General features: G+C 37.7%; 1 protein-coding gene across 20 annotated transcripts in view; it reads right to left on the bottom strand.

Moving 5' to 3' along the window:
* The window catches only part of KMT2C (lysine methyltransferase 2C), a 272287-nt gene that overhangs the window by 58086 nt on the left and 191792 nt on the right, over positions 1-22409 (bottom strand). For 19 of the 20 annotated variants that reach the window (XM_087860661.1, XM_087860660.1, XM_087860666.1 and 16 more), the window contains 11 exons: positions 22263-22364; positions 21962-22066; positions 16787-16968; positions 16361-16525; positions 15281-15390; positions 14696-14761; positions 13507-13719; positions 10512-10640; positions 8660-8779; positions 5845-5975; positions 2109-2289 (listed from right to left, as the gene is read on the bottom strand). In XM_087860661.1, coding sequence (XP_087716787.1) covers positions 2109-2289; positions 5845-5975; positions 8660-8779; positions 10512-10640; positions 13507-13719; positions 14696-14761; positions 15281-15390; positions 16361-16525; positions 16787-16968; positions 21962-22066; positions 22263-22364 — 1504 coding nt within the window. The remainder of the gene's footprint in view (positions 1-2108; positions 2290-5844; positions 5976-8659; positions 8780-10511; positions 10641-13506; positions 13720-14695; positions 14762-15280; positions 15391-16360; positions 16526-16786; positions 16969-21961; positions 22067-22262; positions 22365-22409) is intronic. The other variant, XM_087860671.1, reaches the window with a different exon arrangement.

Below are 22409 nucleotides of genomic sequence, written 5' to 3'. Positions count from 1 at the left end.
TTACTTTAAAAGTGAGGAGGGGACATAAAATACTTGTAAGATCCTAGATCAAATATCCCTGAAGACACACAAATAGCCTTGTCCCACTAAACATATACTTCTCAAACAGAATTCATACATAAGAATACTATAATTTTTCAGGGGCGCCTGGGTGGCACAGTCGTTAAGCGTCTGCCTTCGGCTCAGGGCATGATCCTGGTGTTATGGGATCGAGCCCCACATCAGGCTCCTCCGCTATGAGCCTGCTTCTTCCTCTCCCACTCCCCCTGCTTGTGTTCCCTCTCTCACTGGCTGTCTCTCTCTCTGTCAAATAAATAAATAAAATCTTTAAAAAAAAATACTATAATTTTTCAAACCAAAAACTAATGTAAATTAAGTACCCAAATATTTGTAAAGTTTTTAGAGAAATAAAATTACTTCATAAGTGTATTCTCTGGACACTTGAAAGGGCAAAAATCTGAATTCTTTCAGGCATCGTGTGTGTGTGTGTGTGTGTGTATGTGTGTGTGTGTGTGTGTGTGTGTGTGTGTGTATTAAGCCAATGGAATTCTACTACATGAATTACAACTAACATATTTTCAAAAATGTTTTAAAAGTTCACACCCCTACTTGAAGAAAGGGATTTTTCTATCTTACCAACAAATCATTAGAACTGATGTGATAGATTATACTGATTGAAATACAACAATAAGCTGCTACTTTTAAGTTTCCCTGTTGGAAAGGCCAGAGAAGTCCAGCAGCAGAGAACGTCCCATTTGGTCTGGGATTTGGAACAGGTGCCGTTCTAGTCCTCCATATTCTGGCTTCACCACTGAACCATTCTCTGCAGTTTGTGAATTTATCAATGTTTTTCCTGCCACAATATGCCTTCTCTTCAACTTCGGTTCTCTTCCTCATAAAAACTCAAGTGCAAATAAGTGCTAGTTAAGTTTTTAAATGGCTAGTCAAGATTTTCCCAGTAAGATACTCTTTAAAGGATCCTCAAGTCTTTCGCTATATATTAACAAAATATGGACATGGATTAGAGCAGGTAAGCACTTAAAGCAACAGAATTAAAGTAAAAGTAAAATGATCTGCTAAGATAAACAAAAAGCATGGCCTTTAGATCAGTGTTTTAACTTCCCCGTTGCCAACAGTAAGACTGGACATCTTATATGTGTACAAGAGCGGGTAAGACTGCTTCTAATTTTATTTTGAGAAGTTAAAATAAAAGGCTGTGTATCAATCCAGGGTAATGCCAAGTTAATGGAGCCGTAATATATCAAAAGTCATCTCTCAGTAAAAGGTTACCTTATTTTCCAAATTGAGTTTATAAAATTCACTGAGTTAAAGAAAGTAATAAATGGTAAAAAGGAAGCTTGTCAGAAAAACATTAATTTATAACTGATAGTAAGATAAAAATCACAACTCCTAGAGCTGTGCTGACATTAGTATCACTTTACAAACTATTACATTCTTATACCTTTCCCTGCTTCTCAACAGTCCCCACGTTCGCTACACCGAGGGCACTGGTTCTCAGGCAGGGGCGGTTTTGCAGGAGACACTTGGCAGTATCTGGAGATGCTGCTGGTCATCACGGCATGAGGACAGAGATGCTGCCAAGTATCCCACAATGCACCATGGGGCCTCCCTCCAAAAAGGGTTCATCTGGCCCAAACAGTCAGTAAGAAACTGTGATCTAACACAATATATTTCATTGAATTAACACAGTCCGTCAGCCAGTTTCCAGCTACAGCATTCTTTTTTCCTCCCTTCTTTTGAATTTCTTTGGGTTAATGTAATTAACAAAAATGTATCTCACTTAAGTCAAAGATTATTACATTTATTACTCACCGACTATGGCAAAATTACACCTCCTTACATCACCCTTAGCATATTTACTAAACATTCTCTTCTGCAACCCTTGATTTTGGTGGTAGTTACACAGATAAATTTATTTGCCAAATCCTACAGACCTGTCCACTTAAAGTAGTTGCATTTACTGAATGCATCAATGAGGTTGACTTTTAAAATGCATGTGAGGCCAAACTAAAGCATTTCAAAGGTTTAGTTACATGGAATACAAATGTCACACGATGAAGAACTTATCTGTAAATTATTCCACATACCGTGAGTTCCAGGTTTTGCTGGAGTTGAGGATGAACTAAGCAGTGGATCTGAGGAAGGATCCAAGAAATTTGTGTTCATGTTTGTTTTATATGAAAGCTGAGCCGTATCTTCTGATAGATTCTCTAAACTTAGCTTGTTTTGTCTACTTGTATCTAGAAGATCTTTTCCAAAGAAAGCTTCCTAGATAAAGATAAGCACATATGAAAATGATTGATTTAGTTATAAAATTCTAAAATGCTAACAGGTAGCTCTGCCATTTTTGACAAGAAGGCAGAAATAACACAAAAACTTGGTATTCAAGAATATAGAAACTGAACACAAAAATATATGAACAATATAGAAATAACCTGTCAATTGCTTTATACAATTTCCCTTTATTTCACTTATTTTAAAAGATTTTTTGTAGTATTACTAGAGACAAATAAAATTATGCAAATAAGACCATACAATTATGTCAACTGTGCTTCTAGGAACTGCAATATAATAATCTAATAATTCCAGGAGATTAGGCAACAATTAAATTTAAAAACTGATAAATTTATACTACTATTGGCACTTTAATTCATATTATAAGAAAAACTAAGGCTTCATGAATATTATTAATATTTATAGATTACTTGCAGAGAACAGCAAAAGGCTTTGATCTACAGCTTTAATATTTACATACCTCAGGTAGATTTAGTAACCTCATATTGATTCACATAACCACATTAAAGACTTAACATGCTATAAATCTGAAAGAGGGTTTTTATAGTCATGTGAACCATACTATGTGCACAAAATTTACTACTATTAAAGGCGTTTGGCTTTTTATTCACTTACTCATATTAACGTTTCTCCATTTCAATATACTTCCTCTACCCTAGAGACCAGTGTTTCAAGCTAAGTTGTTTACAACTGGAGGATCTCTCCAAAACTTCTCAATGATCAATAAAGAGAAAAAAGGAAGCCCTTGGGATCCACCCCACGCCCCACCTCACTTCAACCCAACAGAGAAGCTCTAGTCTCTTTTCTGTAAGGGGGTCCTGTCTAGAAAAAGGATCCTTTGTAGAGGACCGTTCTGCAGAAACTTGACATTTAACATACTCTTGCCAAAGATATATACACAGAAAAGGTTCACTGCAGCATTTTTTATAATACCAAAAGTGAAAGCAGCTTCAATGTCTGCCAAAAGGCATTATGGCTAAACAAATTATTGACGCCCAAACTTTAAAACACATCAATTTTTAAAAAGGACGTAGAGCTATGCTCTCAAAGAAAAGCTCTAAATACAGTATTAAAAGAAAGCACCTTGAGTGATATGTCCAGCAAAACATCAAATACAAACCAAGCAAGACTACTTTCACTATGCAAAAATAAATTATAAAACAAGTTCTGAAGAATAAATACCAAACTGTTAACAATGCTAACTTCTGCTAAGCGATGGGAAAGGAGGTATGTGAAGCTTGGTAGAGGTGATGATATAATTGATTTGAAATTTCCACATTTTTTAAATGAACAAACTGTTTCACTACAAAAATAAAAATTGAAAATCAGTAAAGTTAGAGTCCTGGGTAGAGTATGGTCTGTTTCTTAGGAGTGATGCTTTTATCATTAGGAAAAACACTGAATAGCAGAGCATCTTACAACTTCAGAGATCGTTTATTTCATGCCTTTGGTATAAGTCTGAGAACATGATTAGCAAGATTTAAAAAAAAAAAAAAACTCATGAAGACTTTAGTGCTATTTATAAAAAAACTGTAACATTCTTATTAATTCTATGGCTTTTTATTAACTTTATATAAAGGAATGGTTCCACATGGCTTCAGATTTGATACTGTGACTACCAGAACTGGAGATTTTAAATGTACTACAGGGGTTCCTAAGGTCCCATAGCAGCACTAGGTCTTAGGAGACCACATAAATATTTCTACCGGGTAGATTATACAATCATTTATAGTTTATCCTGACAGTGTTAAGATTAACAAAGAAAAACTGGAAAATGGCTACTGAATTCCTGTGGGCTTTCATCACTATGTATTCCCTCAGTCAATGGGGGAAAAATACAACTGACACCACAAGATGTCCAAGAACTCGCAGCATCACAAAGGTTTCCTTCACATCCCCCCGCCCAAAGAAAGGTAAGGTATTACTGATGTACACCAGAGGAAACAATCCAACTCAACAGATTAAGATTACAGCAGTAATCAGGAAATCAGATTCACTACTTTTAAAGGCTCTTTTCCAAAGAATTTTCGTATGTTCATGAACAGTTAAAGAAGGCTTCCTAAATACATATTACACTTTACAGAAGGATCAATAGGAGGAGGCGGGGGTGGAGAAGCATGTTATCTACTCGATAGTCCCAAGAAAGGATTATTAAAAGGGAGGGGAAGGGGATGAGAGGAACCAAAAAGGATGCAATGAAAGATAATCTAAACAAGGGGGGGCTATCTCCTGACCAATAAAATGCCTATTATGTTAAAGAAAGGGGGTACACAGGATGAATGGGTATTTGAAGGGAATCTGGGGAAAATAAAACATTTATTAAAGACAGACAACTTGCATGGCATGAGTTAAGCACTTTACACACACAGTTCCTATTCCATCTCTCAACATTTCCGGGGCACACGGATGGTGAACAGAACGAGATCACATCGCTAACTAGTTAGTAGGAGAGCGGTATTTAAACCCAGGACTCCAACCTTAAAGGCTCAACTCTAAAATGGACACTGCCCTTAAGGTATTAGCTGTCGAATAAAAATCTACACTCATATACATGACTACATACTATACACTACACTTAAAAGTTTTATTAAACACAGAAGACTTTTTACTCAAATGAGTATTTGATTTTCATACTTCTAATTACCAAAAAAGAAAACTGAAGAAGCTGGATGTCAGCTGAATGGAAATGTATTTTAAAACGAGTTAAGAGCCAACTGGAAAATTAAGATTTAAAAAAACAAACAAACAAACAAACAAAAAAACCACATACGAAAAACTGTGATTCAAGCAATAAAGCAGTATCTCTGTAGGCCATTATTCTGTGGGAGGAACAGAGCAGATGGACACTCCGTGACAGTCCACTCCACTCCCACTTCCACACCTGAAGACAGAAGACTGGCCGAGTCCTAGCTCTAATATAGGGCCTTTTCCAGTACAACATCACATGGTTCGGAACTCTTCTGTGACTTCACACTTACAGATGAGCTAGAGATTTCTATATGCATGCGGCCTACACCTAGTAAACAATGTTTCATGTTGAGGGATGTTTTTCTGATATATATTTTAGAAAACAAAAACAATTCCACTTAAAGCTTTGGATAACTGGCCTCTAAAAGTAGTAAACAATTATTAAAGCTATAACTTGGCTGCTAAAAAGCCATCTTTATTCAGTGAATGTAATTACTCTGACCTGTACTGGCAAAGAGAGCTGTCCATGGGACATGGGTTTGGGGAGCACACAGGTGCAAATGGTTTAGAAGAATGAGCTTTCCCCAGTTCAAAATGTCCTTGTCGTCTTATGAAATATTCAGAAGTGAAAAACTGGGATAAAAAAGAACTTTACGAAAAGTACCAAGGCACAAAAAAGGTAAACGTTAATTTCTGTGGGTCTCTGAAAGGTAAAAAATGGTACTTAAGATAACGAATTAAAACAAGTAAAACATTAACAAAAATAACAAAACCATTTTCCAAAACTCAATACATTTTTTGTTAATCAACTACACAATATAATGTAAAGCAAAGCATTACTTGTAAATAGGCAGGGAAAGTTTCTTCAAGCTTATTTTTCCGTTTTCGGTATCTCTTCTTTATTTTTTCAGTGTTTTCAGTAACAGAAACAGATTCATCAACTAGAGTATCTGGTAAGTGCTCACTCCAGCCTGAAACAATAGTCACATTTATAAGTATGTGGTATTTAAAATTTCCAGACAAATCCACCCAAAGTAACTTTATAGCTTATCAACATATACTCAGATCCATATAAACAAACAAGCTTTTTCTTTTTTTCTCTCCAGTTTTATTGAGATATAATTGACATACAATACTGTGTAAGTTTAAGGTGTACAGCAGGACTTGACAAACAAGCTTTTTCACAAAAAGATGTCAAAGCAAGTTTATTAGTCAGTTTTAAGTATCATAAAAAAATACATTGCATGTCTATTTACTATCAATATGCATTTACTATTGTCTCTTAACGAGTATTTCCTTACTTGCAAAGCAGAAAATTGTTTTCTTTAACATCAACATTGTGTTGAAAATGAAAATAATGAAAATACACAATGCTCACGAGTCTGGGGAAAAGGGCTATTCATATATACTACTCAAGGCAATTTAGCAGGAACAACTTTCTGTAGAGTTTCTCGGTCATAGCCAACAAAAGTCTTTTCAAAAATGTGTGTTCTTCAATTAAGCAATTCCAAGTTCAGTGATTTATTGCAAAGTAGGTTTTTGTAGTACATAAATATTATAATAATATATTACTATCTACAAATATGCTCATTAATATGCTATGAATGCTCAATCTTAAAATCAATCAGAGAAATGGAAAGAAAACAAAATTTGGTCTGTGAAATTAGCAAAGGAGTAAGTACACTATTTAAAGCAGATAGGTAAGCAATCAAATGACAGGCTCATATTCCCAAGGCAAACAACACACCCCTTCTGGAAACCAATGCAGTCACTTTTGTTGCCAGAGTACGCAAGTGCACTGACTCTTCTGAAAACTAAAAATGGTGGATAAACACTCTTTAAACAATCGTTTTAAATGTACAGTAATCTACCAAAAAATAAAGAATCCTCAAAGACCAAAAATTAAGGTAAAACAGGTACCACAGAAAGAAATAAGCAAAGAACTAAGTAAAGCTCTCTGAAATTTTGCTAAAATCCAGTGACTGTGAGCTCCAGTTTTCAGAGCCTCATGAGAAACGGGAACTAGAAGACAAAGTTTAAAGCCTCTCCCTGCAAGACAGAGAGATTAAGCAGAGGTGCCTCCTATAAATGTGAGGCCCTGAAGAAGTCCATGCTTGGAGTTGTTTTAACAAGAAATACACCCTCCCAACCCCCACCTCCCCGATATATCACTCACCTCCCCCTCCCCCTCTCCACCACCAACAGCAAAGAAAACTGCTTGTCATCTTGTCATGGAATTTGGTGCTGGGTAGAAAGGCAAAAAGTGAAAATCTTCCCTGAGAGTTCATAAACTCAATATAGCCCTAATGTGTAAGAAACCTGAATTCATAACACAGGCAGACCAAAAACTTCAAGGCAAGAATTTAGGCTAAATTCTTTAAGCTAAAGAAGTCCTGGGATAGTAGACCTCATGTTCCTGGCGATAACAGATGCAGATATTCTCTGAAAGAAGCCACCTTCAATTCAGTCCACAAAGTTCAGAGAATGTTCTACAGAATATGAGCTCAAGGTAAGAAAAAAATGTTTTAATATAGTACGTGTACTATGTATCTCAGACAATAAATACAATGAAATGAGGTACTAGGAGAAGGGGCCAGGAGAGACACACAGGAGAATCACATGTGCAAAGGAGGTAATACTTTATACTCTGCATCACTTAGACACATACAGAAGTAACAGAGCACTGAGACTAGGAGGAGTGAGCTGTAAGGAGAAACTAGAAAGGGTTAAAATACTAAAAAGGCAATTCAGAAAAGGAAACAATGCATAATACAATAAACACTCAACAGATGACTCCGGATGCCGCAGATGAAGGGATAAAATACTGACCTAACGGAACTAAAATTAGAAGACATAATAGAGAAAGATGGAAAGCACAAAACCAGTCCCATTGAACATGTCACATTTCTTCAGGCTTCTTACAGCCATAGTAAGTCATATTAGAAACTCCTTTAAAACCATCTGGTGCTTCCTTTTAAAAACACAATTTGCAATTTTCATTAATTCACAGGTCAAAACCCCACCCCATTATAATGGAAGAACTCTAATCAGAGCATATGCTGAAAACATCTCTTTCCTTCACACCCTACAGAAAGCATTTAAAATACATAAAGCATACAGACTGTGACCATACCGACACAATGTGTTCATTAGAACGAATTCTCAAGCTATGGTTTAAGCAATGATTTAGCTTTCTCTGAAGATCTATGTGAGGATGACAGAATATTAGTTGGAGGACATGTTTCCAAAACATTATACAATTTTGTTAAAAATTGTTGGAGCAGCCTGTCACTTTCAACAAAATAGTCCAAAGTCTCCAATTTTATACCAAGGAGCTAAGACAGACAAAGAAAGGCCTTTTGTGAGATGACTGGGAAGCACTTGGTGTAACCAAGTGATCCAGTCCCTACACTGTATTTAACTTAAGAAAAACAGAAAGTTGTTTAAGAAAAAATCTCAGAGGAATATACTCTACTGGACTTAAATCTTTTCCTTGTGAAACCTATTTTCTATATTATAGGTATGAACTCTACAGGCACTCACATCTTTGATCAGTAAGAAGCAATAGGTTGTGGCTGCAGCATTACTTAGGACGGTTCTTTTCAATAGGAATAGCAAGAAAAGGGGATTAAATCAAACAAAATCAGGACCATACCATCATCTCTGTTAGGTAACTGCTCAGAAATAGAGCCTGAGGAATCTTTTCTGATGACAGATCTTTTCGTTTTTCCTTGCCCAGTTCGACTTCTTTGCCGTACCATAAATCCACCAATACCTATCCAAAAAAGAAATTGGGTAACTTTGTAAATAATTGATTTCTCCCTGTATTTTCACAGTAAGTAGGGTGAAATTGTTTAGAAGCATTTCCCAAATCCAATATGGGCTAATTTAAATCAATAAACATTCTTATGCACAATACAAGAGTTTGGAAATAAGCCAATTAAAAGAAGTCAAAGCTACTGTTACCTTATCACTAACCGAACAGGTATAAAAATACAGTATTATAGTACAGAAAGCATGCATGCGTTTCCTCTTCGCAGCAAAGTAAATCTTACAGTCAATTATACCTAACAAACATTAAGTAACTCATATGTTATCATTCAAATTACTTGTACATTAGCTGTGGGAGAATAGATAAATGAGATATAAACAAAACTAAATGATCCAAACAAAATCCATATGACTTCAGGGGTAACATGTCTAGTTAGGGCCCTTGGACATGAGACACATACAGCTGCTCTGTAGTTAAAAGCACGGAACCTGGAGCCAAACTGTAATTCTGGTTACTGCCTGACTTTGGGCAAGTTATTTAACTTTTTAGTGCTTCAGTTCCCTCACAGTTATAACAGGGATAGCGTCTAGCACCTCACGTCCTCATACATGTATTTTAAATGTAATTGCTAAATGTAAAGTGCATAGAACAGCGCCCAATACATAGTCAACACTAACAGTCTGCGTCACAGAATACAGCCATCTAATACACTTTGTAACCTAATGGGTCCCTCAGTCACGAGGATGACCTCCATGGGAGGCAGAGACAGAGAGAAAAAAAACCACAATAAATACAAGCTTCCAGAAGGAATTTGCATTGTCTAAAAAAGTCTGTGTAGTTATAAGCCTCCTAATCAGGAAGAAATGAAATAATTTTCCTCTTGGATGAAGGTAATAGGTCTTGTTATAGATGTGGCCCGTCTTGTGGAAGGTTACCTTAAAGGTCTTGCAGAATACAAACGACAGTGAGAAAGTTTTTCCTTGCACGTCGAAAGGTATTTAGAACACTCTTATCAACAAAATATAAGCAGTGAGAAGAATAAAGACTGAACTGATTCCACCTAATGTCTCACTGACTGGTAAATAGACATTAATAAACTGCCTAAAGCAAGCCTACACGTTCTGCATTGTGACCAGTTCAGTAATTTTTTCTAATAAGGCAGATAAAATTTGATAAGCAAGATAGCTTCTCCCTCCACTTCTGGGGCAGGGAGGAAATAAGAGAGAATTTTATCAGTCATATATTAACTGAACTATAAATTTTAAGAGGCACAAGAACCCTGTCATATTACCCTCTAATGGTGCATTTACTGACTCCTGCACAAACATGAAAATAAGTTTCAAAAACATAAAGAATATTAAAAATGAATGCTGAAAATTAAAAGAATTACAGAAGTATACATCAAGGGAAAAATAAGTAAGTGACTTTAAAAGTCCAAGTACAAATAAAAGCCAACATAGTAAAGCATTTAATACAATGGACAACATTTGGGATAAGGCATTAAAATAATGATTTATTGTGAAGTATTCACATATTCAACCTAAAGAATTTCCACCTAAAAAAACATATTGAAATAGTTCAGTCCTTCAACTTCTACATTCAAGTTTGTTTAGAGAGCTATTAAGGAGATACATTTTATCTTGATTATTTAATTATAATTGAAGCCCTCAATATTATATTTTTCATAAATTAACTAAGTTTTGATTACATTAAGATGTCTAGCACAGGACTATACCTGGTCTGTATGGTTTCCTTTTTCTCTTTTTTACACCTTCTGTTCCTTCTACTCCCTTAGTTTCATCATCCACAGCTTCCCGTTCAGGACTAGATTCTGATTTCCCATCACAATCCAGAAGTTCTCCTTCTGGGGAAAGTAAATGTAGAGATAAAACTGGAAAAATCTATCAAATACAGAATTCCTGTGTAATAGGAAATGCAAGGTAAAGTGGCCACTGAGTCATTCTAACTGTGCATCCCAGTAGGTGGGGAAAGTATAGAAAAAGATGGAAAAGGCCCCAAATGGTTATTGAACTCATGCTGCTTAAATGCACTGTTTTCAGGAAATGAAATAACAGCATCAGGGTAAGGGAAACACACAGGGAGAACGCTCAAAAAGACAATTATAAATCAGTTTGCAGTTAAGAAGTCGTTCGCTTACCTTCAATTACATCTTCAGGCTCAGGACCCTGAGGCTGTCTGTCTAGCCTAGAACCCTCTCCTGAGGCCAACTACAGTTGTAATTGAGTATCACCTAGTTACCAAAACCTCTCTATCCAAAATTGAGGACAGGGAAGAGAGAGTGACACTTTCACTACTTACCCTTATTCTTTTTCAGTTTTATACCATGTGAATGTACTAGTACTCCACAAATCAAATTTAAGAATTTAGAGAATTAGTGTTAACGTCACAGACAGTAATAATCTATCCACCTGGCTGCTTCCTCTCTCCTCCCACTACTTAATATGATTCCTGGCTCCACTCTATCTACCCCACCCCTTTTGCTTGCTAGAGCCTAAAGGCAACCCTAGGCCCACACCTCCAGATGTCCCTCTCATGCTGGGAGGGTCCACGCTGAGGTAGCCATGTAGAAGGGGAGGCACTGTGTTCCCACTCTTGAGACACGCACAGTGTTTCTGTTGACTTTAGATTTGTGGTTGTTTTTTTTTTTTTATACTAACAAGGTTTCCAGATCCCAGATCCTAGAGTAAGTGAATTAGAAAAAAGCCTGCTTCTGTTGCACAAAGTATTTGTTTCCGATACACCAAGGTGACTGTTTCCTGAAGAAACATATATTATCGGAAGAATCAACAGTTAGCAAAAGCAACAATGAAGGGGCATTGGTACAATATTTTAGGAACATCCCAAGTTCATCTGGCCTTTATAAACTCCTGTGGAATCGATGCACGATGTTACTTGTTATTTTATGGGGATGCACACCTTCAGACTGCCTCAGTCTGCAAACTGCCCAGTTGAGGAAACATCCATCGTTTCCCATGGTGTTGTCATACAGTAGTCAAAGGGAAAACCTTCTCAGGCCTTTTTGTTGTTGTTCTGCCCAAGTTTTTAAAAGGTTCTATATTCTTATACTTTGGGAATTTTTAATGTGTACTGTCAAGAAACATTTCAAATTGTGTGAAATGCAGCATTTCCCAGATTTGGGTAAATATGGAATCATTTTTCAGACATCGACTGTCTGTAGAAACTAGAATTCTTCACTGTACTCTGGTTGATGGTAATCTGATCAATTCCTTCCAGATATACAGACTATTTCTTCACAAGCCCCAAATCACTAAAACTTCAAAATCAAGATGTATTTGAACACCAACTATACTTAAGTATCAGAAAGTTCTTATCCCAACCACACAGACCAAAAACACACCACTGTGAAGGAAATGTGAGACCCCCATTCTCAGGAAGAACAATCTCTCACCGGCCTCCTGCAGCAGCCCCCTAACTGATCCATCAACATGCCACAACGCCTGGGCCCAGTAGTCTAGTCACATTACGGCCGGGTGTGCCTTTTAAAAGTATGAGTAAAATTAAGCCACCATTTTTTCAATAACCTCCAATCACCTCCTAGTCCATCCACAGGAAATGCAAACTCCTTAAGCATGGCCTTGTGGTTCTGTGTGACCTACAGAGTCACGCCTTCTCTCTCCGTGGACCTCTGACCTCGGCACCTCCGACTGTCACCTTTGTTCACTGCTGGACACCCTGGTCTTCATGACATTCCTCAAACATGCTAGTAGGCACACTCCTGCCCACAGCCTGCGCACTGGCCTTCTTGCTGTCTGGGATGCTCTTCCCTGAGATAATCCAAGCGCTCGCTCACTCACCGCTTCAACGTCTGTGCTCAAGTTCTGCTTCCAGCTCACTCCACACCTCACATCACCACACGCACTCCATTCCTCGTACTCCAATGCTAGTTTTTCTACAGCACGTGCCAATCAACTCATTTATTATGTGTTCTTGGTTTTTTTTTTTTTTAAGTAATCTTTTCTCCTAACATTAAAAAGTAAGTTCCATAAGCGGAGAATTTCATCTGCTTTGTTCACTGACATGACTTCCAACATCCAGCACAGAGTATGATTCAATAAACACTGTTGAATAACATGATGGAACCAAAATATTATTTTGTTTCTGAGTCAGCTGAAAAGAAACAACCAACCTAAAAGAAACAAGCCTGTGGTAATCTTCTTCAGAGATAAGCAAAAATATAACTCATTGAATTTAATACTACTAAAATTATTTTGTCATCTCAAGGACTCAGCTAGAAAATCCTTGATATCTACGGGGATCAAGAAAAGAGTTATAAACAGATAAGCTTATAATGAACATCTGTGACCATAAATTTGCACCTGAACATTAATAATGGTTTTTCCATGTAGGAACACATGGATCAAGTCCTACTTTAACTGAGCCATGGTATTTGAGTTCACAGCATCTGAGGTTCATGCTGTCACCTAGCCAACTAGCATCCAGCCCTCTGAATTTTCCTATCTAAGATCTTCCTGGAGATTTCTGTAATGTACGTCTGTTCCAGAGAACATGTGAAAGGAAGAGAAGCTGAAAAGTCCAAGAAGACAACTCACTTAGAAAGGCCAAGGGTCATATCAAGGGTTACCTAAGACAGTAGAATTTGCCCTGAGATAAAATATATGTATTCTAAAAACTATTTTATATGCTTTAATTCTTGTGAACATTTTGAACGGAAAATAAATCAGTATTACCTCGACTATCATCCATTTCTCCATCCCTTGAATGCTCTGATTGGATGTCTGGAGGGGTTTGAAGGACAGCCACGCTGTTCTGATTTATAATCTTCAACTTCAACTTTGGTTTTGACCGTTTTCTTCGTGGAACTGTAACTGTGAGGCTCTGTAACTGAGTCATCCCTGATTCAGTCAAACACACACCATCCTGGGTGTACGTCTTGGGTGGATCTAAAATTACAATATTGCAAGGATACACATTAAAACTCTCACTTCAATTTGCATTGGTAAGTTGATTGCAGTTCCGAAATACCACGTGAAGGGACTGTGACTATAAAGCAACCGTATGTGAAATGTACAAATAATTAACCGTACTCAACTTTAAGTAAGAAAAATTGGTCGAACTTCCTTGAATTAAAGCAGAAAGGTTACAAAGGTCTACCTGGCATTTTTTTTCTCATCTATCAACATAAGGATTTAGAAAGAAAGCACTGAAGCTAAAAGTTATGCTTCAGCTACTCAACTATGAGCCTTTTCCTGGACTATCTTTTCAGACTAAAAGGTGAGAATCAATTTATATAAGATAAACAAGAATATTACTGAAGCCAATTTGGAGAGCCAAGTATCAGTTTAATCACTGACAGGGAGAGGTAGGGAATAAGTAGAAATCCTGCACATTTTTAAATGTACAAAATTGCTATCCATTATGACAACTTCTGTACTATTCAAATGTTTTTGTATCCGATGATATCAAACAGAATTAGACAAAGGAACGATAATTTAATAAAAGTATCCTATTAGTCGCCACTCTAGCTGATTCATGACAGAAAAAAAAAACAGTAAGAGAACTGAATTAATTCTTTAAAAAAAAAAATCACTGTTTGCTAACCAGGCCTTATTTTCTGCAAATTGATTACTAAGCACAGTAATATAGCAATGAAACCAAAGCAAGTATGGAGTCAATGATTACATGAAGAGTGGTTGTTTCACTGCTATTTTGCTGAGACTAATAGCAGCAGTGTCACATGAAAGACGAACATTACACATGTCAATCACAGAAATGATTTACAACACTGGGGGACTTAGGCCGGACACTTGTATGATAAAGGCGGGTTTCATGGAACACGTGGCAGGTTGGCTATATAAATAATTCAGCATTTGCATGCTCTGTATAAAGGACAGGCCAGTAAAGCGCTCCAGATTTTACCTAGCTCTTTCACTTTTGTGACAATCTGTGCTACAAGGGAAGATTCACAGCAGTCTGAGGAAGGCACTGAAATGGAAAAGAAAAAAAAATTGTGTAATATTTGCAGCAAAGGAATATTTAGGGATTTACATATAATTAAATTTTCTATTTCTGTACCCATTTTACTGAAATAAATACTTAAATACTAAATAGAGTTTAAAGGCTGTCTTTAAAGACACCGAGGAGAAGTAGTGGAGAAAACACACATCATAGAGGAAGAAATGGCCAGGGTAAGAACTAACACAATGGATTTCTACATATTCCCAATAACTACAAGATGACGAGTCAAGAAGGGAAAATTACACTGTATACCTATAATACATGCTTAATTTATTTTCTTTATGTAAGCCAATTGTTTTAACATATTAAGTTGGGATAAAAAGAGTTAATTTATAACTAAAATGACTTATTTTTCATATAAAACTTGTTGAAATAACTGTTTCACAAAAAGAAAAGAGAGGCAAGCCCACACACTGGGTATGGACAGCACAGCACAAGTGAGTTAGAGGAGCACAGACCCACTCACTGTTGACAGTATTTTCTTACCATTTGATGTAGGCATATAGGGTCTGCACATGCTACAATCAAAACCAATGTCTGCTACATTTTCCACTTCCTCTTCAGTATTTAAGTTCTGACAAACTGCATGCATCCATCTAAAAAGACCATATTTTGTACATTAAAACAGAACTAGAGCAGGAGTTGACAGTTGCTGCACTGAAAGCCCCAAAGACGTTCTCCTACGTTGCCCATGTTGCCCTTTCTCCTAACCACGCCTACTGACCCACAAAAACTTTCAGAGCTGAGAATAAGCAAAGAAAAGGGAATGAGATCGAGTACTAGGAAGGAAGCAAAAGCATATGGAGGACGGGATTACTGTTTTAAGATCATATAGTGAAAATATCAGAGACAGCAAGGAAGCTAGTCTGGGCCAGTACGGAGGAATTCAGAAGTCTGCGAACGGTTTCGTGCGTATGTGCTCCATGTGATGTGCCTCTACCGTGGAACAGACAGAGCTCACGTACTTGAGGCTGAATGTTAACTGGGGGAAAAAAGGAGCTATCTTGCCTTTGAACAAAGAATAGATAGGCAGAGTCCTGAGAATCCTGTACTACTGATGAAATAATACCACTGTTAATATTACACATACAGTGCTAACTATTAATGGAGCACAACACACCAATGAAACCAAACAGTCTTGATTGTGAAGTTCCTCACATACTCCTGAGAGAGGGTGGAGCTCGTGCCCAGTATCTAGACATTTAGTATCTAGAGCTTTAAGAAAAAGTAGTTTATGGAAAATAAAATGTGTAAGATCATTTGTGGAATCTAATAAAAGATTCAAAAACCCTCCGTCGAAAAATGCATATATGCAGGCAATAATTCTGCATCTAATTGCAAGGGATTCACAAACCCTTAAAAGCCCCAAGTTTAAAATCTTTGTCTGGAATTGTGGATATGAAACAGGAAACTTGTGTAAGTTTCTAGCTGACAGAAAATCTGGAAAGCAAAAAGTCTTGTTTCTTAAATTTAAGATAGAAGAAAGTTAGTTTCCAATTTCCTTTTGCTATATTTAAAAGAGAAAAGCTTACAAGAGATAAAAAAATTTTTAAAGTAGCACAATACCTATCACATTGTCTACACTGCAGAATAAGGTCTTCTTCTCTATAGTTCCGATAGCAGACAGGGCAGGAAGACAAGCTTGCACAGGGAGCACACTGTGTGTAATTGTTCTGCCATTCACATCTCAGACCTGCAGATGTTGCTCCACAGTGTCTGCACCAAACACACCTGAAATTCAATACCCCCCCAACAAGTCTCCATTTTATTTATGTAGTTATTTAGTGACCAGAATTCAAGAAGCTACACAAGAACAGAATAGGGGGAAATTATTTAATGCATATCTGAACATTTTTCTGAGTAGTGGCACGGCATCTATCATAATCAACATGTTATTATGCAATGAAGTGGGTGTGGCTAATTTTTAAGAACTAGTGTGGAAACACTGGTGCACTTGCGAGACTAAGGAGGGAGAGGTAAGTCCTGGAGTACCATTTGCACTTCCAGCCCCCCTTGGGCACGGTCTGCAGAGGAGGGGCGAGGCAGTAGGTGTGGTAGCTTATGTCACAGTCATCACAGAGCAGGAGTCTTCCGGGGTCACTCGCCTTCCCACAGGCCTCACACACGGTGCACTCCAGGCACCTCCAACCTTTGCTAAGAACGACTTTAGTGATCTGTAAAAGAAACCACCGATCCAAGTGACTTACACATTGACCTACTCCTCATTCTGCATGATCACATATGCCATATAGATGAGTCTGTGGTGCTCATGTACCAGGAAGCAGAGAAGAGGCAAGCAAGCAAGAGGTACTGAGCACCAACAGTGGCCCAACCCTGGTCTGGGGACATGTACTTTCACAAGCCCCTCCCAACTGGGCAGAGTAACAGAAAGCAGTACACACTTTCATGCCGCTTGTCAAACCACATTAACTACCTCATCCTCTGTACTTTATGTCTACTTACAGATGTGGTGGCTAGATTTTGAAGAAATCAAGTATATTGCCCCTTTCTTGTTAACATAGGTTTTGAAAATGTATTGGCTTAGTTTCCATCTGTGATGTTTCATGAATTCATACTTCTGAAACTTGTGTACATTGCAAAAGGATTTGTGTATTAAAATCAATATTTAAAAATCTAAAAAAATTAGAGTACAACATGAATTCCCAAGAAAATACATCCCAGGGACATTTCATGATCTTGGAGGGTTTGAGGCCATGAAACTGGGACTTCTGAAGGTCATCACTCCTCTGTTTATTCTCTGTCACCGGCTCTAAGCAGGAAAGTTTGAGAAATTCTATACTTATACACTTCTCAAAGCAGCCACACCATGTACAATTATGAATTTGGAACCAAATGAAAGGTCTCAAAAAACTAGAATCTACAAGATAGGACCACAAACTAGTTGTGTTATAATGAAATAGCAAGCAATTAAAACACAGAATAAAAATTCAGATAATGAGGAATAAGAAAGTCTAAAAGCTTTCTGAAAGGAAAAGGAAAAGAGCTAAGTAAAGAACAACTATCAACATGGCATCAAACTTTCCAACTCTGGATAGTAAAATACAGTAATAGTTTCCAATTCTACAGGAATATACTTTCCAAGATACAAAGTAGAATACCTTTTAGGGATACAATGACTCAAACTTCAGTTCCCAAATACCTCTTAGAATGAAGTCAGAGACATGAGGGTTATACCAAAAACAAGGAAGACATGCATGCAGGAAACGAACCCAACAAAAGACCTCAGCCCAGGGGAGCTGAAGAATGAGCCCTGAGCAACAGACCTAGAAGCACCAGCACATATGATGGGAGAGAAAATGGGAGTGTCAGGACAGGGTAGGACTTTTTCCAGAAAAAGTTACTTGCCAAAATAATTTGATATGATCATGCTTCTACAGTAAGTAAAACAAACAACAAAATCATGAATCATTATTTTCTTTTTGCTATGAAAAATTCCAAGACAAAGCCATAGTAAACTATTCAGATCTCCAGTGAACACGTAATGAGTCATAACCAACACTGTTTATTAACTAAATGTAGTAAAACAACTATATTGGGAGGATGCTGGGGAATGAAGGGGGTATATTTCAAGACGTAAATTGGCATTTATTTATTCATAGCAGAAAGTCAACAAAATCTAACACAGATACAGCAGAAGCAGCAGCGTATTACTTAGAGCTTTCAAGGTAACTATGAGAAGGACCTGCAAGGATCAGAAGTGGCTGCCTGGGGGACAGGGCTGAAACGTGGAGGCAGAGTAGGACAGAAGCCAGCCAATCATCATAAGGCTTTTAAAGCCATTTGATGTGTAAGTATGTGTATGTACTACTTTGATTAGCTTACTGATTCTTTTAAATTAGTCAGAGATTATCAAGTCATAATATTATTTATCCAAACAGAGGAAAGAGCTTGGGATAGGAGGAGCAGGATGGCTTAGAGCAGTAACCAGCAAACTTTTATTTTATAAAGGGTCAGACAGTAAATACTCTGAACTTTGTGGGGCATATGGTCTGTGAACTACACAACTGTGCCACTACAGTGTGAAGCCCACAACAGACATATGCCGACAAAAGAATATGGCTGTGTTTCAATAAAATTTCGTTTATAAAAACAGTACACCAGATTTGGCGTCTGTGATGCAACTGACCGATCTCTGGCTCAGAAGAACAATATGATGAAGATAGGGGGAGACAGATCCAAGCTATCGTGTATCTTCATTCCTACTAAGTTTTCCTATTTCACAGTCACCTACCCTACGGCCCTTTACAGCCAAATTCTCAAGTTACTCAGTGATATTCACTCATCAACACACCTCAGTCTGGTTTCTATGCCCACCACCATTCAAACTGCTCAAGTCAGTCAGTCCAGACCTCCTCCCTCCCAACCCTGGGCTACCATGCTTATGTCATGTTCTCTGAGCTCCCTGGAGCACTGCCACGTCTGGACAGCCTCCCAGCACCCCCACCCAAGGAAAGGCCCTCCCAGCTCCCACCAGAGTTTGAAGACCACCAACATCAACCTTTTTTTTTCTCCTACTGAACTGGTTTAGTCTTTATTTTCAAAAGCTCTTTCAAGAAAGGAATTATGCAGGGTTTCATTCATGACACCAGGTCTAAAGTTCTGACAGATGTGTTCAATAGTTTGTGAGAACATTTGCTTCAACTACGATGGAGTGCCTGGGATGAGACCTTTCTCCCACCATAAAACACTAGCAAACAGGGCAAAATCCATGAAACACTTGTTAAAGATATTGAACAAAAAGCAGTACAGGACTGTGGCTTCTGAGAAGAGAGAACGAGTGAGGTGAGTCCTACAATATTCTGCTGTCGACAGTTTTCCGGAATGCTGCCCAGAGAGGGAGAACTCCAGCAAACTACAATGGTCTCACTGAGTTCAGGACACATGATGGAGTTCTGGGAGGCTAAGACAGTTGCAACTGGCAGGACAGAGTCCTGGAAAGGAAGGAGCAATAAGAGAAAGAGCTCTAGAAATCTACACAGAATTTCCCTCAAGTCCTTGGCTAAACACCAAGCTGCATATATAGGAAGCCAAACAAGGACAAAGAACCAGGACAAAGAACAGCTACTGGGAATTTCTAAGTTGAACAATTGTAACAGCTCACACAATGCTGAAGATATTTGAATCTCAACCAGTCAAAGTAAAAAGACACTGGTGAGGGGGGGTCACAGGGAGCTGTTGGGGGGAAGGATATGGGGAGAATTCAGTAGAGACATTGTAAAGGCCACGCCTCATGTCTCAGATTAAACTCGTGCTAGAAAAGCTGTACAACAGTGTGGTGTAGGAAACCCTAGTGGGTCCCTGAGGTCAAAACTATTTTCATAATGATGCTAAGATGTTATTTGCCTTTTTCACTTTTTTTTTTTTAAGATTTTATTTATTCATTTGACAGAGAGACAGCCAGCGAGAGACGGAACACAAGCAGGGGAAGTGGGAGAGGAAGAAGCAGGCTCCCAGCAGAGGAGCCTGAAGTGGGGCTCAACCCCAGAATGCCGGGATCACACCCTCAGCCGAAGGCAGACGCTTAACGACTGCGCTACCCAGGCGCCCCACTGCCTTTTTCACTTTAATCCACTCACAGTGATGTTTTGCAGAAGCTACATGATATATAAAATATTAAATCCAAACATCATTACATGATATAACAAACATGCTTGTATGTTTGCTTTAAAATATTCCCAGTTAATTTCTAAAGTGGTAAATATTCAATAATTATTATTCTCATAAACACAAACTCTATGGGGTCCTTAATAATTTTAGACTGTTAACAGTTCTAAGACCAAAAAGTATGAGTACAGCCACCCCCAAGTGAAGGTTCTCTAGCCTACCCCAAAAAGCCTACAGAAGCTCCAAATGGTTGGAATGTCTACAATAACTGCCTGCCACAAAAGCTCCCTACTTTTTAAAGGAACAAAATTCAAACTCCTAACAATATAATATCAAAATGCACACTGCACAATCAAAAATTACTTAAAAAAAATACACACACATTCTTTTAAGGAAGAAAGTAAACTAATACTAGTAATAATAAACTAATATAATAATGAGAAACGTCAGACATGGTAGAATTAACAATTACAAATACATACAAGGACTTGAAAGAAAAAAAAACTCAACGAAGAAAAAATTTAAACTACAAGATAAACTATAAAATAAAACTGACTAAAAAATCCACTGGATGCATTTAAAAACAGATTAGATACTGCATAATAAAAGTGAGTTTGAGGAGGGGTGCCTGGGTGGCACAGTCATTTGAGCACCTGACTCTTGGTTTCAGCTCAGGTCATGATCTCGGGGTCCTGATACCGAGCCCCGCGTCGGGCTCCGCATTCAGTGCGCAGCGAGTTTGAGATTCTCTCTCCCTCTGCCCTTCCTCCTCATGGTCGAGTGTGCTCACTCTCTTTCTCTCACTCACTCGCTCATATAAATAAACAAACAAATAAATAAATGTCTGTGTGTGCGTGTGTGTGTGTTTAAGTGAGTTTGGGGAATGCAACAGAAACTATACAAACTAAAGTGTGGAGAGAAAAGCAACTGGAAAAAAATCAACAAAGTGAGAGCGATCTGGGGACAGTATCATACAATTTTGCACACATACAACTAAGATTTCAGAAGTGGGGTGTGGGGAACAGAAAAAGAAATATGAAGCAATGGTCAAAATTGCTCCAAAACGGATTTAAAAATACCAACCCACTGATCCAAGAAGCCTAACAGAAAATGTCTTTTTGTATGCAGGTGAGGGCTGAGAAGAATCAACATGGGGAGAGACCAGTGAATGAATGGGTTTTTATTAAGTTCTGTGGTTGGGGTCAACTTTTTATTATCAGTATTCAGAATGGATCAACTAAACTTCATGCCTTAGCCAATAAAAGTATAAAGTATCTTTTAAAGACATGCATTTTTATTTTTACTTTTTCAAGACAGCAGGATAATCACTACAGTTTAAGACCACAAACTTATAGAGGAGTTAATTTTTTCAGGTAACACTTGAAAGGCAGTATTTAAATATTAAACACTTAGATCCTGTCACGTATGTCTAATGATCCCAACAAACAATAACTGATCAATTTTAAGAAATGGAAATAGCATCATAATCCTCATATCAAATTTCAATATATTTTTAACTGATTTAAATTCAAGTATATTTACCTTAATACTGACACAGTATGGATGGTAACACTGACCACACTGAGAACAGGCAAGTAATCTTCCCTCTGCTCCTTGGCCAAAACTGCCACAAACTACACACATATCCTGAAATTAAAAACACATGAACATAATCATTTAGGTTGGAGACTGAGGTAAGAATGTACCAGTTTTGTTCTTTAAATTGCCTTCTTAGCTAATATAGCTATACAGCTAAGTAGTAAATGACTTCGGTGAATCCAGGATAAAGCAGAAAGGGGGAAAGAGGAATTCAAGAGGCGGAAGACCAGAACTGAACTCAAACCTGGTGCAGGGTGAACTTGTCACTGCTAGAAAACAGCACCACTGTGTTGTGCATGGAGTTCTCTTCTTCATCCTTACTCGATGAAACATCAGCAGCAGACACCTATGAAGAGGAAAATACACAGAGAGCACAGTCATACTTTTCACT

The sequence above is a fragment of the Ursus americanus genome, chromosome 3, assembly GCF_024610735.1.
Source record: "Ursus americanus isolate L20-20 chromosome 3, mUrsAme1.1.p, whole genome shotgun sequence".
Taxonomy (NCBI): Eukaryota; Metazoa; Chordata; class Mammalia; order Carnivora; family Ursidae; genus Ursus; species Ursus americanus.
The sequence above is the reverse complement of the archived record's forward strand: the minus strand, read 5'-3'. Positions and strand labels throughout refer to the sequence as shown.